The 18,389-nt window shown below is 45.2% G+C and overlaps 1 protein-coding gene across 1 annotated transcript in view; it reads right to left on the bottom strand.

The window, feature by feature from the left end:
• Positions 1 to 15,591, bottom strand: part of Bcat1 (branched chain amino acid transaminase 1) — a 77,476-nt gene extending 61,885 nt beyond the window's left edge. Inside the window, exon 1 of the mRNA XM_048432638.3 lies at positions 15,447 to 15,591. Coding sequence (XP_048288595.2) covers positions 15,447 to 15,452 — 6 coding nt within the window. The 5' untranslated portion in view covers positions 15,453 to 15,591. The remainder of the gene's footprint in view (positions 1 to 15,446) is intronic.
• Between the last annotated feature and the right edge of the window lie 2,798 nt (positions 15,592 to 18,389).

Below are 18,389 nucleotides of genomic sequence, written 5' to 3'. Positions count from 1 at the left end.
AGCCTCTCTGAGCTAGCGGGATTTCACCTCAACCTTTAAATCCTGAGTTCTATAGAAGGAGAGAGACTTAGGTAAAATTTCCCGTAATGGCTTTGATAGAGTCAGTGTCTTAGGAAACAGAATTCCTGCCTGGCTGTGGCCTTGGCCAAACCACTGCTGGTAGCTTCAGAGTTACTATTGCCAGTGGGACAGCAGTTGCTTAAGGGCAGTTGCTGTATTGAAGGAAAAACCATGGGATCCTGTGACTGGAAAGTTCCACTTCCACAGGCCTGGCTGTCACTCTGTCGTTCACCCCCTGGCCAGGGTAGTTTCTTCTCCAAACTGTGAATGGCCCTAAGGAAAAAGGCGTACAATATCCCTCACCCATGCTCTCATAACCCAGTAGACTCCCTCCAATAAAGTCATTGGGTCACAAAACTGGGCTGGATGGATGCAGATACAGAACCCACATGGAAGCCTCGACCCGTGTTCACCCTCACTCTCTGCCATTACTCTGGCTATTCTCTCATTGTACAAACTGTTGTGCCCTGTCAGAAAGGTCATTGTACAAACTGCTGTGCCCTGTCAGAAAGGAAGTAACCAGCACCCGGCGCTCCATGGGACATCATTAAGTTCACAACACACACCATCTGGCTAAGACGGCTCATCAAGGGCTTCCTGGGGTGACAATGCCAAGGTCTTGGTGTGCTCTTTATAACCTTAAATGCCATTACCAGTTTGGGCAGGAAACTGTCAGTCACAGTATCCCAAGGAGTTCCGTTCATCTTCCGTTCACCTTGGCACTAGGTGACACCGGATCCCTGAATTGCAGGGCAAGTCAGCAGAAATCAGAACTGGAGGTGGATCGGTGGTAGCCTGGCATGTTCGCCCGGCATGCACAAGGCCCTGGATGCAAGCTCCAGCGCTGACAATCTTAAACAATCAATTTTAAGGTATCTCAGTGGATAAGACGACCCAGGTTCAGTTCCCAGCAGCCACTTGACAACTCACAATCATTTCTAACTCTAGTTCCAGGGATCCAGCACCCTCTTCTGGCTTCTACAGGCTTCAGACATGAACATGGTACATAAACAAACATGCAAGTAGAACACACATACACACACACACACACACACACACAGAGAGAGAGAGAGAGAGAGAGAGAGAGAGAGAGAGAGAGAGAGAGAGAGAGAATAAGCCCGAGACCTCGGTGTGGGCTTCCCAGAATCACAGGTCAGGGTCTCAACAGTAGACAAATTATCATTTTGATGGCTCTCAAGTTACATCTCCAAGGCTTGCTAAGAAACTGTTTTTTCCTTTCTTTTCTTTTTCTCTAAATATGCCATTTTTAAAAGTGTACTTTTTTTTTTTTTTTAAATTTACTTCTAGACAAGGCATCATTATGTAGCCTTGGCTGGTCTGGAACTCACTGCCTTAAACCAGGCTAGCTCCAAATACACCTATCTCTGGCTTCTGAGACCTCATCTTTAAAGGTACACACTACCATTCCCAGGCAAATGATTTCTTTTCATTTTTAATTGTGTGTATAGGTATGTGTCTGTGTGTATGTGCCAATCCCTCTGGAGTTACAGGCTGTTGTGAGCCACCCAGGGGTTCTGGGACATGAACCCCAGGTCTTCTGTTGGAGCAGTACGTGGTTTACGCACTGAGACCTTTTCTTCTTTTTGGCTAAGTGGAGGGGTATGGTCGCTGCAACTGTTGGGATCCGTTCCTCCCTGACTGGGAGTGAAGTTTCAGAGAGACAAAGTCGGGAGGACAGACAGGGATTTATGGTGGTGTGATTAAAAGAAGGTTTGAGACTCAATAACCAAAGTCATTCATTTCTTTCTGCCCTAGCAACTTTTGTGGCTTACCACTGGGAGAGAATGAAAGAAAAGCTTTATTTTTTATTAAAGAGGGTGAAAAGCATGTGTGAAAGGAGAGGTGGGACCCATGCTTGCCAAGACGCTCCCTCCATCAGAAGTTTCCTGCCAGGCAAACCTTGGGAAAGATTTAAAGAAAGGGTTACCAAGGACAAACCCAGGGGCTGAAGAGATGACTCAGTGGGCACCGGCATTTCCCACCAAGCCTGACAGTGTGAGTTTGAGCCCCAAACCCACATGCCTTAGGAGGGAACTCACTTCCCACAAGTCAGACTACATGTGTCACGCACACGCACATGCACGCACACATGCATGCACACACGCGCGCGCACACACACACACAATGTTCTTTCTTAAAAAAAATCACATTTTCAAGACCTTTAAAGAGTCTTTTTAATTTAATTTAAAGATCTTTCTTCATTCATTTTGCTTTAAGACAAGGTCTCACTATGCAGCACTGACTGGTCTGGAACTCAAAGCAGACCATATCAACTTCAAACTAGAGGTAATCTGTCTACCTCTGCCTTCATACTGCGTGACAGTCATGCTCCACCACCCCTGGCTTGGTTGACATTGTTTTCTATTTCAGAATGGGAAAACACATCGTTCCACAAGCTAGAACACTTATCAGATGGACCGGCCGATCGGTTAACACCAGGGAACATCTGATACGGGCTTGGACAGAGGAAATGTTTTCTGTCTTTTGAAACTAGGATAGTGGGTGACGTGGAACTTAGGCATGACTGACTCCATTTTGGTTTTTAGCCTGATCAGTACAAATGCTAAGTTCAAAGCAGTCACTTCTGCTGATTTTACCTAAAAGGCTAAGACTGAGAAATGAAGGGGCTCCAGAGTCCTTCTGTGTGGTGATGATCTTCTTTGGAAAGTTCTAGGTTGAAGAAATGAGTTCAGTTTTCATTTCTAGTCCAGGGCAGTGACTTCATTCTCTTTTAAATGTTTAGTGTCTGTGACGTTGTTTGACAAATAATGAAATTTGATAAGTTATTCAAACCTACCATGCTTTTGTTTAAAGCTGGAACTAAGCGTGCTGGCGCACACCTTTAATCCCAGCACTCAGGAGACAGGGGCAGGGGGATCTCTGTGAGTTCAAGACCTTAATTAGGCCACCTTGTCTACATAGTTCCAAACCAGCCAGGGCTATCTAGTGAGACACTGTCTCAAAAAACCAAGTAAAACAAAAGTAGGTCTTAAATGTGGCTGTAAAGGTAGGAACTTTAAATTAGCTAGTTTACTAAACTGTTTCCTGTCTCCTCCTCTTTCCATGATATTTTGCCTTGCCCAACTTCCATAGACTTCCATAGACATAATTCCAAGTTGCCTTGCCCAACTTCCATAGACATAATTATGTGGGACACATAATTAAATGTCTGTAGAAGCGAAGTTGATTTGAGAAATAACCAGGGTAGCTTAAAGACAATTATATTTTTATTTATTATAAGGGGAAAACTCATGAAACTGAAGCAAAAAGTCGAAGCTCAGCTGTGCAGCGAGTGAACCACAGAGAGAGGGAGGGCACCTGGGTCCCAGAAAGCCACACCCTAACTTGGTTCTACCTCTTAAAGATAATTGGTTAACAAGACTTCCCCATCAAATGCCACTGGGACTTTTGCTTTTTGGGGGAACAGTGGGGGAGCTGTGTTAGTGAAGACCCTGCTCTCCCGGAGCTGTACCTATAAACATGCTGAGGTTCCAGGCTGCAGCCATGGAAGAATCCCACCTGATTCCCATACATGGGCCTGTCCTTACCTCATTCCCTTGCAACAGCTAATTAGGGTTCTAAGACACAAGCCACAGAAGTCATGTAAGTAAGTACATGCTCAACTCCTGAGTTCTCTCTCTCTCTCTCTCTCTCTCTCTCTCTCTCTCTCTCTCTCTGTGTGTGTGTGTCTCTCTCTCTCTCTCTCTCTCTCTCTCTCAGACACTCTCAGGTAGCTCAGGCTACCTGTAACACTGTGTAGCTCAGGCTGGCCTGGACCATCGTGAGTCTTCGTCCTTCAGAAGTGGTTGTACTGTGAGTGTGCTCCACCACAAGCCTGAGTCAAGAGCTCCTTTGACATCGGTGTCGTTTGTGAAACCTATTGTATATAATTTAGGGAACAGAAAAGACCCATAGAACCAGAGCTCCACAGGGCACAGTTGGAGCCTGGCTTAATGAGAGGCCTTGGTAGAACTGAGAATTAGCACTTGACCTGACAAAGGCTTTCGGCAAATTCACTGTGCCACGTGGATTTCCCATTTCCTGAGAACACTGGCTAGTTAGCCTTTCCTGGATGATTGGAGCCACACAGAGAAAAGTCAGTTTCCCACTAAGGTTCCTTAAATGTTCAAATGCAGTTCAGTCCTCTGAAGAGTTAACTCTTTTTTAGTCTGGTTGGTTTCTTTCTGTGCTCTGTGTTGGGGGATATGTTAAGCACTTGAATGGGGTCTATGAGCAGCAGGCAGTATGCTCACTATTAAGTGGTGGGATGCCAGGTAGAGCACCTACCAGGGTCAGGGCAGATAGACCTGCTCCAGGCTGGGGCTCACGGGTATGAGGCTCTGCTCTCACCAACACTGAAGGGAAAGAGCCAGCTTCCAGGCCTTGTGCTAAGCTGAGCCACTACTTAACAGTTTAAGGTTTGGCTTATGCGGTCAAAATAGGTTACAGCATGCAAAAAGTCAGGCCCAGACCAAAAATCTTCTAAGCGGATATAGTGTGTTTAAAAATGTGTTTGGATGCTAAAGAAATTTTTTTAAATGAGCATAGAAAAATAAATAGATTGAAAAATAATAAAGCAAAGAGTGAGTAAATAAAAATAAGCCATGTAAAGATGGGAAATACACAGGGTGTCTGGATCCTGTATGGTGCTTTGTTGACTTTGAATTTTTTTAAATGCTAGTGTACAAAAAACAATAACTGCTGAGAGACATTGGGTTATGGGAACTGCTAGATTAAGCCAATCTATATATTTTGAGAATGTGTTAACTTCAAAATGGAAGTCAGAAAATATGTTGTGTTGGGAGAGAGGTTGTGCCTTTGTTCCACAGGAAACAAAAAGCTATAGATCTCTTCAAAATGAATGAGGATCAGATTTGATTTGGGGAGGTCTTCTGAATATCTTGGCTACAAACATAAAAAGTTCAAAGACTGCAGGACAGGTGACTTATATACTGACCCCTCTATGTGGCAACAGTTCTGAAACTGGATGAGACATGATACATCTTGTTGGTTACAGAGTTCTCATGACTTATTATTACATGCCACCCTTTTATATGGATAAAGATTTATATAACAGTTTGATTATACAGTCCAAATGGATTTATAAAGTTGACAGTCTTTTACCTGCTCAAATATAGAACAAAAAGAAATCATCCTTATCTGGCTTGTATGCACCACACGTTCTATATTTGGGTTAATGCAGTGATATATGTTCCTTAAAAAGTTTATGTGTTTCCAGAGCAAAAGGACCAAACACCAATAAAAAAAAAAGTAGCCCAGGTGATCCAGCCTCTCAGAATGCCTCTGTTGCAATTTCCTCAAAAATCTACATCCAACACAATTTCAAAGCTGCTAACTGCAATGGTCCAGCCTCACAGACTACTCCAGCCAGGACTTTGAATAGGTATGTTTTAAAGGTCAAACAGAAAAATATTTTAAATAGCTAAATGGTCTTCAAACACTTCAAAGACCTAATATGGCATTTAAAATGTTTTAATAGCATAAGATTTCTCGTGACAGTGAGACATGTTTGCTCCTGGCAGTACCAAATTACTTTAAAAAAAAAAGTGATGGGCATTGAAAAACCTCTATATGGAGCTGCTTTTATTGTGGCAAAGCTAGGCACTGGGCAAGGAATCTTCCCTTTCCTTGACTGCTGACAGTACGCTGTCCAAATAGGATAAACAGGACACAAAAGAAGGTAACAGCCGAACTTTGCCAAGACAAGGTGGAACATTCCTTCAAAAAAATCTCCTGCTTCACAAAAACATCTGTTAGCTATTCTGGTCAGTAGGCCAAAGATGGATGCCTCAGTGTTGCAAAGGAACCTTATAGAATATTCATATACTATATGAAGATCTATTTGCTGTGACTGGTGTGATAAAATGCTGAACAGCCAATAGCTAGGCAGGAGGTATAGGTGGGATTTTCAAAGAAAGAAAGGAAGAAGAGGAGGAATCTAGGCACATAGGAGAAGCCAGGAGACACAGAGAGGAAGCAAGAGGCACAAGATGGAAGAGAGGTAACACCATGTGATAGAACGTAGATTAATATAAATGGATTCGTTTAAGTTTTAAGAGTTAGTTAGGAACAAGCCTAAGCTATAGGCCAAGATTTCACAATTAATAATAAGTTTCTATGTAACTCTATTTATGATCTGGCAGCTGACGAAAAGCTCGCTTGCTACATTTCTGAAGTGCCTGGGGTGGGGGGCTATTTATTGCCAATCACTTGGCATAAATTTTTACTTCTGTGAGTAACCCTGATATATGACAGTCTCAGTTTAGGAAGCAGGTGAATCAGTGTTTTTTAATACTTTTTAGTGTTATAGCATTTTTTTAAATATTTGATATTTTTTTTTTTGAGACAGGGTCTCATGGAACCTACACTAGTCTTGAACAATATGTATAGCAGATGGCCTGGAATTCCTGAATTGTCAGAAAATGATCAAACTATCACTATGTTGCATGGAAGGCCGGCTTGTTCTTCCTGGCCACCTGGTTAACTTAGACACGAAATAATCACACAGAAACTGTATTAATTAAAACACTGCTTGGCTCTAGCTTCTTATTGGCTAACTCTTACATTTTAATTTAACCCACTTCATTAATCTGTATATCACCACGAGGTCGTGTCCTACCAGGAAAGTTTTGGCACATCTGATTCTGGCAGTAGCTCCATGGCTTCTAACTCCGCCCTTCTTTCTCCGAGCATTCAGTTTAGCTTTCCCTGCCTAACTAAGTTCTGCTCTGCTATAGGTTCAAAGCAGTTTCTTTATTCATTAATGGTAACCACAGCACACAGAAGGGACTCCCACATCAATCACTAGGTCTCCCAAACTGAAGAAGAGTCCCATATCATTTTGGAAGAGCCAGAGGCAGCTACACATTCTGCCTCTCCTCATCCCCAATATTGCCATCTGTTAAAGAGTTAATAGTGAGAAAGTGTCTTCTATAGATACAGTGTTTTCAGGGGTCTGTGCTTGGAGGAAGAATTGCATTTATGATTCAAGTCAGTGCCCAGGAAAGAGCAGAGGTCCAAGGCAGGCCAACTTCTCAAATCCACTCCCTTGAGTATTTACTTACTTTTAAGATTTTCAGTTGTGTGGAGGGGGTTGGATGTGAGCACACGTATGCAGGCATCAGAGGCTAAAGGGGACAGTTCTCCTGGAGCTGAAGTTACAGGCAATTGTGGTCCTGAGAACCAAACTTGTGTCCTCTGCAGGGGGTGGGGTGGGGAATCCTTGCTCTTTAACAGCTGGTCCCTTTCTCCATTTTACCTGGAGGACTGAGCCCCATGGAGATTAAACTGCTTCCCCAGGGCAGCTGAAATTCAATCATTTCTTCCCAGTGCATCACTGACTGACATTTCTTTTGCTCTCAAGACAGAGTCTCGAGGAACCCAGACTGGCCTCAGACTTGTTCTGTAGCCATGGCTGGCTATGAACTTCTGATCCTCTCGCCTCTACCTCCTGAGTGTTGAGATCACAAGCGTGCCCCGCTACGTCCAGTGCCATGTGTAGGGATGGAACTCGGAACCTCATGCTTGCTGAGAGAGCCCTCAAATGATTGAGCGACGTCCCCAGCTCCTGCTTTAGATTTTGAGACAAGGTCTCACTCTGTAGACCAGTCTGGCCGCGAACCCAAGTTGTTCCTGTGCCAGTGTTCATGTTTCCAGTGCCAGGATTACATGAGCCACTATATATGGCTTGAAAAATTGTGTTCACTTTATCATATGAGTACCTTGTAATAATTTAGCTGATATTTATGCATAGCATATGGTAGTTAACAGCACTCTAAATATGCTTTGCCTATGTGATTGTGTATAATCCTAACACCTTCCATACGAGGTAGGCATGATTATCACCACCATTTCTTATATCAGAATATTGTGTCAATTGAAAATTTGAGGAGGGAGCAATGGCTCAGTAGCTAAGAGTACTTATTGCTCTTCCAGACGACCCAAGTTTGGTTTTTAGCACCTACATCAGACTGCTCACAACCACCTGAAACTGCTGTGGAAGAATGCTCTTGTACACTGTAAAGATTTGTCACTCATATTGCAAAAAACAAACAAACAAGCAAACAAAAACGCTGATTGGCCAGTAGCCAAGCAGGAAGTATAGGCAGGGCAACCAGAGAGGAGAATTCTGGGATTAGGAAAGGCAGAGAGTCAGTCACCGATCAGACACCAGTGCACATAAAATAAAATAAATAAATATGAAAAAAAGACGAAGGTAATGCTTAAATTATACGGTATACAATCTAGTAGCATAAGAAAGAACTAGCTCTGCCAAGGCTTAATTATATAAAAATTAAATCAGCTGCTGCCTGTAGACCGTTACTGCACTGTATAACTAGCCCATTAAAGACACTCTTACACACGCTTTGCTGCTTTTATTCAGGGGGGGAGGCTGGTTTTTGCTTGTTTGTTCGTTCATTTGTTTTTGAGTTCATACTGTCCAGGCTGATCTCAAACTTTATGTGGTATTTCTTTGGCCACACACACATTCAGATGTGTACAAAATTAAACGAATAAATGTAAAAATAAGTAAAAATATGCATAAAACCCCTTAGTAAACCAGTCAGGAAAATAGGCATAAACAGTTGGTGTGCAGAGCAAACGTGAAGGGAAAACAAACATAGGAATTTGAGATGGCCCAGCAGGTGGCAGAAGTCAGCAGGAAACGCAGCGGCCCTACTCTCCACGGAGAGAACTAAAAGCTAGAAAAATAAACCCGAAAGAACAACCCTTCTTTGGCAGAAGGAAAGTACGAAGCAGCCTAATAGAGCTCCTATTCTTTCAGAGTCGGAGGGTTTGATGAACGCTGTCAGTGGTTTTGCCCTGGTACGCTTTCATTAGCTCGCTTAAAAATAGTATTGTCTGCAACAAGGGAAAGCAAGTTGACCAGAACTAAGAATGGCAGCACTCTGGACACGTGACTCCTGTACTCTAACCCCAGGCTGAGCCGCTGCAGAGTAGGAAGACAGCCGCAGACCCTCTCCCGCACAAGCATCGTTTTCTTAATGAAGCTATCACCCCCTTTTCCAAGCCCGCTGTTTCTTCTCGGTTCACCAGCAAGGCCCTCGTGTGCACGAGCATCCACCAACCCCATGGAGTCTGCAATGCAGTACGCCTCCCTACGTACTTTATGGCTCTAGCTATCTTTATTCTTTAAAGTCAAGTATCGCACAACCCAGGCTGGCCTTAAACTTTCTACATACGAGAGTAACCTTAAATTTATGATCCTATCTCTATCCCTTCCCTATCGGAGAGCAGCTAAAACTTGTATGTTCCAGGATAGGGGCATGAGGATTAGAATTATCAAGAAAAAAAAAAACAGATATAGGAGAAACAAGAGACAGAAATACAGAACAACAAAGGGAGGGGCACTCAGTGAATCCGAATCCTGAATTTGTCCACGGTTATTCCTCATACACTTTTATATCCCAATACAAAGGGGTGAGAAGGCAAAAGACTGCTTTAACACGACACAAAGGACAACCACAACAGTTCCTTTCTTCAATACTTGAGACATCAAGCCATTATTTCCCGAGTATATTGTTTGATGTTTTGGGCAGGAATATGCAGCGAACACACCCTAGACCAAGTATCCTGTAGGCAGCCACTCCCTACATCAAACCTCCTATTTTAGAAGAAGGAACAGAAGTAGGCTTGAATTCTCTGACCTTTGGTCAGGGGGAGCGGATCCACCTCTATGTGCCATCTTAATGTCCAAACCACCAGGTAACCACACCCTAGGTCAGGGCGGGTGGCCGGACTTCTTGTCAACAGCTTTGAAAGAGCAAAGATGAACTCAGACTCTGAGCTCCACTAGGGGAGGACCAGGCTCTCATCTGTGTGGGTCCTCAGGTAACTCAGAGCCAGTGCCTAGATGGCAGGCATCCTCCTCCGTGCTCAGCTCCCGAAATTCTTATCTTTCATCTTCAGAGTTCAAAGAAGTGCTTATTACTATTTCACAGTTTGCTGAACTGGCATCCAGGACCGAGATCACAGGAAATGGTACCTCCACCAGCTAACCAGACATGAGCACACTTGGCAGAAATCTCCCCTTCTGTGTGGTGATGGAAGGCAAACAACTGCTCAATGACTGCCCTGTGCAAATCCATCCTGGCCTCACGCAGGGTGGGTGCAAACTGTGTCTCAGCTGTGTCTCTTTGTTAACAGCCAGGGTGTCTCTGGGCAGGCACCCCAGCAGGCATTATTTATACTTATAATGAATCAGAATGCCTGGCAGCTGTGCCAGGGGCTTGCCATGTCTGCCTCCAGCCCCCATAGAGAGCTCCAAGATGAGTTACACCCTAACCTAGCCTACACGAGACTGTCTCAAAGAACCAAAACCAAACAAGGCTTCCAAAGGCAGACATCCAGGTAAGGTCAAAATAACAAACACACACACACTACATAGGAGACAGTTAATGCCAACTGATGAAACATTCAAGTTTATACATGAAAATAAAGAATAAGTGAGCTAGCTTTTTAAATTAAGGCTATTTTTAATGTATAGCAAATTCATAGTTTTTCAATCCCAGTTTTTAGTGTAATTTGATACTATTGCAATTTCCTCTGTTTCCTTTCATTTCTCTTTTCTTTCTTTTGCTTTTATTAGAGAGAAGATCTTGTTATATGGCCCCGACTGGTCTTGTACTCAATATGAAGCCCAGGTTAACATCAGATTTTTGGCAGTCCTGCCTTGGTTCCTGAGTGCAGAAATGACAGGCATGTACCACTATGGTTGGCTATTTTCTTCTTCTACTTGTCTTTCTATTTGTCCTGATCCTTTTTCTATATTCCCAGAATAGGTCTCAACCTTATTATTTAACGTTTTCTCTTTCCTGGAGTATGGCAGCTCATGCCAGTAATCCCACACTCAGTGGTAACTTCATACTACACAGCAATCCCATACTATGTAGTAACCCCACACTGCATGGTAACCTCATATCCAGTGGTAACCCCACACTCAGTGGCAACCCCACATTCAGTGGTAACCCCACACTCAGTGGTAACCCCACACTACGTGGTAATCCCACACTACATGGTAATGCTACACTACATGGGAACCCCACACTACGTGGTAATCCCACACTACATGGCAACACACTACGTGGTAATCCCACACTACATGGTAATGCTACACTACACGGGAACCCCACACTACGTGACAGTTCCACACTCAGTGGTAATGGAATCTCAAGTTCAGGATTAGTCAGGACTATCTGGTAAAATTGTCTTATAAAAATAGGGCCTGGAGAGCTGGGACAAAGCTCTTCCTACCCTTCCAGGAGACCTGAGTTCAGTCCCAGCACCCATAGCAGGCTGCTCACAACCATATGTAACTCCCATTCTAGGGGTACCAAGCCCTCTTCTGGCCTTTTATAGCGCACGCATGCACATACACACACACACACACACACACACTAAAAAAATAAAATAAATCTTTAAAAAGTAAGAGTTAAAGTCTTTTCTTAAAAAAATACATTAGCCCAGGGTGGTAGCTCATGTCTTTAATCCCAGCACTCGGGAGGCAGAGGCAGGAGGATCTCTGTGAGTTCGAGAGCAGTCTGGTCTACAGAGTGAGTTCCAGGACATCCAGTACTACAGAGAAAACTGATATATCCAGATTTGTGGAGTCCCCCAAAAATCAACAAGAAGACTGAGTCCTGTATGTAAAAGCAAAGAGTCTTTATTCTTACACAAGTTCACAAAGTCGGACTCTCCATGTGCCCGACATATTGGCACAATCAAAGAGCCCTGAGCAGTTAGGGTGGGGTTTTTATAATAGCAGAGGAATTTTTAAGGTTCAGGATCCCTGATATGTTGTCATTTGTCTAGGTATGCCCTGGCCAAAAGGGGCTGGGCGCGTGCTGGACACAAATGATCCTATTTACAATAGTTGAAACATTAGAAATTTCCTTTGGATGGCCTGTTCCTGGGTAGAGCATGGGTGTTATCAGTTTGTGGTCTTTCTTGGAACCAGGTATTGCCTTAGGGTAAACTGAGACTCAGGCCTAACCTTCCTGTTGGTCTATAGGACCTGTCTTGGCAGGTGTGCAGCAAATTGCCCTGGCTCGTAAGAAACCCTGTCTCAAAAAACAAAACAATAAAACAATATATGTGAGTGTGTGTATACACACACACATACACACACACACTCACATATATAATATTTATCTTTCCCATTAACCACTGAACACTAGACAAATGTTCTATTTTCCACCCAAAAGTCGAGGCCTGTCTGATGAAGAATGCCTGTGAGACACACCGTGCTATTGCAGGTGAGATGGTCTAATTTCTAAGCTATTTTAAGAACATAAACATTCAATTCCAGAGGTAATGTAATTCAGTGACTTTAGGGCAGCGATGAACGGACGCCGGTGCCTGACTGGCAGCCAGAGCTCTGCCTTGATATCACGTTCACAGGAAACGGGGACCTCGATGAGGTCTTAGCATGCGACCACCTATAGATGTAGACAGTCACACCTGTGGACCAGTACACCCTACACCCTAACTTTGGGTTTATTTTCTGTGTATCTGAATGTGGACTTCAGCTCTTGAGCTCGTGGAGGCCAGAGGGCATCAGACTCCCTGGAACTGGGGGGGGGGGGGGGGGGGGGGTTGTACAGGTGGTTGTGAGCTACATAACAGGAAAGGAGGGAGTCAAATTTCAGGACCCTGTGAGAGTGGCAAGCACTCCTAACCACCCAGCCATCTCTCCAACCCGGAAATGATTTTTCACGTTGGGTCACAGTCCTCATGTGTGTCTCTGTTGATTTAAACAATGCCGGTTTCTTTGGGCTAGACTGAATAAGCATTTTCTTACCAGCTGCTCTGCAGAGGCCCAGCAGGAGGGAGGATTGTTATTCGCCATATTAAACACTGAGCCCTGGGCAGCTGTTCAAGAGATAAACTGACATAGCCAAGGCTTCCCACAGGTACTGCTAAGAACTGAGTGGGTCGGCTAGATTCGCCCATGCTTGCAGGGAAAGTTGTGTCCACAGAGCGTAGGGGGAGCTGGGACGATGACATCTAACACACAGGTCCCACAGGCATGCCCCTAGCATGCCCGGAGTCGTTACATATTTAAAGGGATTGCGGGAGGTGGGTGCTCAGTGAGTACCTGAGTTCAAATCCCCAGTGGCCAGCAATGTCAAGCAAGGCGGAAGTACACTTCCTCGGAGCTCACAGGCCACAACATGGCTCACAACGAAGACTGTCTCAAACAAGGAAGGGCAAGGAGCTCCAGTGGTTGCCCTCTGATCTCCATACATGCATGGTAGCATGTGCAGGCCTGCACTTACACATAAACACGCCGGCACCAATGCACATCATACACATACACACAAAAGGCAGTGGGGCCAGTGAACCAGCTCCATGAGCAAAGGCGCTCGCTACCAAGCCCCATCTCTTCCGTTCTGGCCTGGTGACCCCCACAGCAGGCGGAGAGCATGCTGCCCTCTCAGGGCCGGAGAGATGCCTCCGTGATGAAGAACACCGAAGACCTGGGTTCGATTCCCAGAATCTATATGGTGATTCAGAACTGGGGGGTTCCAGACGGATCTGATGCCCTCTTCTGGCATGTACGTGCTGCGCAGATATCCATGAAGCCGAAACACCCACACACATAAAAATAAATCTTTTAAATTAATAAAGAATATGGTTAGCAGACTCTGGAGAAAGAGTGGAAACTCTTTAGCCAGGCCTCCCACTGACACCTCCATAAAGGCTCTCTGTGGAGCACGCATCCTGAAACCCCAAAAGGCATAACCTGAACGCCCGGGCAGCTTCCTCATCTACACTGAAATGAGGTCTGGATAGTCCTAACTTTCTCTAGTTGGAAACAGCTTCCAAGCAGTTCCCTCATGGACACACATGAGAAACAATAAAACCTAAGGTTAGAAAAACAACCAATGAGTCACAGGTAGTCCAGGAAGCCACACCAGCTAGGACCATAGGGCTGTTTTTCGCGGCCTTCCAAAGGGTTCCAACCCATTCCAGTTATGTAAATTTCAGAATCCAATGAGCCAAGACTAGTTCTCACACACAGACTCCCCCCCCCCACTGCCCCGTTTTTGTTGGTCTCCTATAGCCCAGGCTTGATCTCCTGTAGCCCAGGGTTGCTGCTATATAACCACGGATGACCTTGCATTCCGGATTCTTCTCTCTCCAATCTCCAAGCCTGGTTCAGAGAGACAACTTTTTAAATTCTCCATCTTGTCTCGATGGCTCATAAAGCAAATTAAGCTGAGATGCCTCTTCCCCTCCCCCACTTCCTGACAAGGCTGTACCACCCTAGGTTAGGCCCCCTTTGTTAGACAGCTCTGAGCCTCGCCAAAGGGGCCACAGCTGGGGAACGAGTGGGCTTGTGACCTTCAGCGGGTAAGCTCTTCTCTATACACAAACTGCCCTCCTGTGGAGTTTGGGAACTTATATTTTACGGTAGATATATACAGAATGAGCTACTGACTAAGAGAGACATTAAATGCACGTCTATAAAAATAGTAAATGCATATGATTTAGTGAAATAAAGTAGAGATGTCAAAGAAGAAAAAACAAACCACCCATCACCCGTGTCTGTCAGGGCTAGAGGCAATGGAAGACACGGTATGAATGGAGGAGCGAGGATGCCGCCCAGTGAGGCTTGAGCAGTCTGCGTCTCTAACTCCCTCCTCCACGTTTCAGAAATTGAAACGTGGCCGCGCTCCGCTGCTCCCAAAAGCCCACATTATATAGCTGGAATCTTCCTTCCCGGAAGCTAGAAAACAGCACAACCAACTGAGTATCATTTCCCTTAGAAAGGAGCACCATTCGGACCCCGCAGCTTTTCCTAGAGTCAGAGCCCAGGAAAACAGCCTAAAGCGCCTCTGGCTCGTGACTAAGATAGCTACCTCCCATTAGCGTTAGAATACAACGCCGGGACGCCCCAGTCCTTCAGGCTGTCCCGAAGCTCTAGCGATCTGTAACTCCCACGTGGAATCTGGAACCCTCAAGCTAAGCGGGTACTCCTCCCACTTCCATTACACCCACCAGGAGAGCACCCCAGAGCATCCTCCCCAAACCCCATCTCTGGGCGGCAGCTCAGACGCGAAAGCCCCGTCTTTCTTCCCGCCTTGGGAGCATGTGGGACAGGCGCTGTGGCATCCTCTAAACCTGAGTACCGTACCCACAGACCCCAGGCACGAACAGGAGAGGAAGTATCTGCGGGCAGAAACGAGGCCGGGTCCCCACGCCTGGTGGCCGAGGATGGAGAACAAAGCAAGCTTGTCCTTCCATCCTCCTCTCAGTGTCCGTGATGTCCCGGGGGTGGGCGGGCTGCATTCCAGCAGGCGCTTCCGTCAGACACCTACCTTCATTGCTCGTGGCCGTGTCGTGGCTCCAGCTCCTGGGTGCAGGTCTGCGTCTCCTCCCGCTGTGGCACGGCGACACGTGGCTGGCGCTCAGGGTCGCGGAGCACGGAAGATGGAGAGCTGGGCGCGCTCTGCTGCGGATTGCATCAGCGACTGGCCCTGCAGGCAGAGGCAGCCGGGGTGGAGGACCGGGGATGAGCACGTATTTGTGTAGCAGGAGGGGAGGCCGGGAAGGAGGCTGGGCGGATCTGACAGCACCTTTGATCCATTTCCTCTCTGCTCATTGCTGAGAAGCCCTGGCTGCCCCCTTCCCCCTCCCCAGTCACACAGGGCACTAGGGTCTGGATTTCGAGATTGGAAGTTTTAAGATGTATTTTGGGATAGTAAGGAACAGGTTGGATTTTTCCAGGGTTGTGGGTCTTGTCCATCTTGTTCTCTCCACCCTCGGGCTACTTTCAAATTACCAATTCCTCTACTTCTTTTTGAAATCACATTTAAATAAATGTAATAAATTTTGTGTAGGGTCGGGCACGCACTGTGGAGGAGGACCAGCAGGAGTCGGTTCTCTCCGTCCACCATCTGAGCCCTGGGATGGGCTCTTAGGTTGGGTAGCTTTCTTAGTTTGCGTCCTCTGTTGTACAGTTTTTCTGATGTGAAGTTGCCTCGTTTGGCGGGATTTCTGTGTGGAGCCTCAGGTTAGGCTCCAGCTGACTTCTCAGGGTGTTTTTGTTGAGGAGCATTACCTCCCTCTGAGGATATGGCAAACTTTATGTTCAGTAAATCTAAGCAGACATCTTTGCTGTGAACTTTTCGTTCCTAACTCCCTGGAAAAGGATCATCCTTGTCTGGGACTGTGTTTTGCCTGTGTTCTCTATAAAACAAACAAGGAAATAAATACATAAAAATGATTTTTCTTTCTTTTCTCTTTTCTTTTCCGGTGCCTGGGATGGAACTGGTGACCAGGTGAGCGCATGGCTGAATTATCTGTCTGGCAAGTGCACTGTTGTCTTTGTACCCAGCACAGCAGTGGAAGGTTCTTCCCTTCGAGCGGCTGTAAGTCTAGGCTTGGCTTTAACTCAAGCAGCGCTAGGTGCATCGATTGATGAATGTAGAAAGAATGTGAAGCCACTGTTTGGTGGTGGCGCACGCCTTTAACCCCAGCACTCGGGGAGCAGAGGCAGACAGATCTCTGAGTCTGAGACCAGCCTGGTGTACAAAGCAAGTTTCAGGACAGCCAGGGCTGTGAAAGAAACCCTGTCTTGAAAAACAAGAAGGAGAAAGAGGAGGAGGAGGAGAAATGAAGCCAAGATGCTGTGGTACCTGTCTGTAGTCCTAGCCACTCCAGGGCCTGAAGCAACACACACATATTACACACACATCACACAAATACATATCACACACACAACACACACATATCACACACATACATCACATACATGCACATATCACACACACATATCGCACACACACAGTTGTAGCATGAGGGCCGGCTTGTTGGGGTTCCTATCCCGCCCAGTACACCACAACCGGCAAATCCCAAAGAAAATCACACACAGGACTCCATAAGATTATAAAGCTGATTGGCCCATTAGGTCAGGCTACTTATTAGTTCTTATGACACATAGCCCATTAGGTCAGGCTACTTATTAGTCCTTGTAACTTATATTAATCCGTTATCATTATCTATGTTAGCCATATGGCTTGGTACCTCTTTTATCTGTCAGCTCACATGTTGTTGCCTCTTTGGTGGTCTGTGTAGGAATGGCAGAGGAACCCCTGCTTCCCAGAATTCTCCTGTTCTCATTGCATCACCTCTACTTCCTGTCTGGTTTTTCCGCCTATACTGCCTGCCTGGCCAATCAGCATTTTATTAAAATATGATTGACAGAATACAGACAATTCTCCCGCGTCATTTCCCTCTTTTTTTTTTTTAAAACAAAGGAAAATACCCATAGTCCATTTGTTGGGAATGTGGGCATAGTATTTCAGGCTACTTCCTGCTGGTTGGGGGGCGCTGATAATCTTATGGGGACCTAAAGAAAATTTAGAGTTATAATCAAGTCCTGACTGTGAGTCTTGATCATCTCAGGCAGCAGTTTTGAATCTGTTCTGGATGTAGAACTCAGACATCTGGGCCATCTATTCCTGTCGGAGATTTTTTAGGTGGCCTCCCTTGGTCAAAGATGATTTTTTTAACTCTGAATAAATCCACAGCCTCTCATTTTCTGTGGAAACAAAAGCAAAATCTCTTCTCCAAAGTAACATACCTTTTGACTTCAATTTTGAAGCCAAGGTATTTTCAAAATGCCTATCTTGGGTTAGTTCAGCAGCATTTAAAAACAAAAGTCTTTTAGCAGTTATTGCTCCTTCCTCAGCAATCAAACAATTTAAAGAGAGCATAATAACATACAGTATCAAGATTCTCTTTGTATTTTCCATCTTTGTGTGGCTTTGACCTCTATTTCTTTAATTTTTACTTTTACTTTTTGAGACAGGTTCTCTGTATATCTTTGTCCTGGAATAACTCTGTAGACCAGGCTGTCCTTGAACTCACAGAGATCCACCTGTCTCTATTTCCCCAGTGCTAGGATTAAAAAGTGTTTGCTACCACACCTTGAACTCACAGAGATCTGTCTGTCCCTCCCTCCCAGGCACTGGGATTAAAGGTGTGCACTACCACACCTTGAACTCACAGAGGTCAATCTACCTCTGCCCCTTGAAGTCACAAAGGTCAATATACCTTTGCCTCCCAGGCATTGAGATTAAAGGTGTGTACCACCACACCCTATGTCTCCCTTTTTTTCTTTTTTTTTTAATGACTTTAACCTTTAGCCTGTATATATTTTTAACATACTGTAAGCCCGTTAGAGGTTTTCTTCCTCTTTGAATCTCTCTTTACTGTATATCTCTCTTTCTGACTACATGAGTCTTTTTGGAGAGGAT

Source organism: Myodes glareolus, chromosome 3, assembly GCF_982192425.1.
Source record: "Myodes glareolus chromosome 3, mMyoGla1.1, whole genome shotgun sequence".
Lineage (NCBI taxonomy): Eukaryota > Metazoa > Chordata > Mammalia > Rodentia > Cricetidae > Myodes > Myodes glareolus.
Note: the sequence above shows the minus strand (reverse complement) of the source record. Positions and strands in the feature narration are given on the sequence as shown.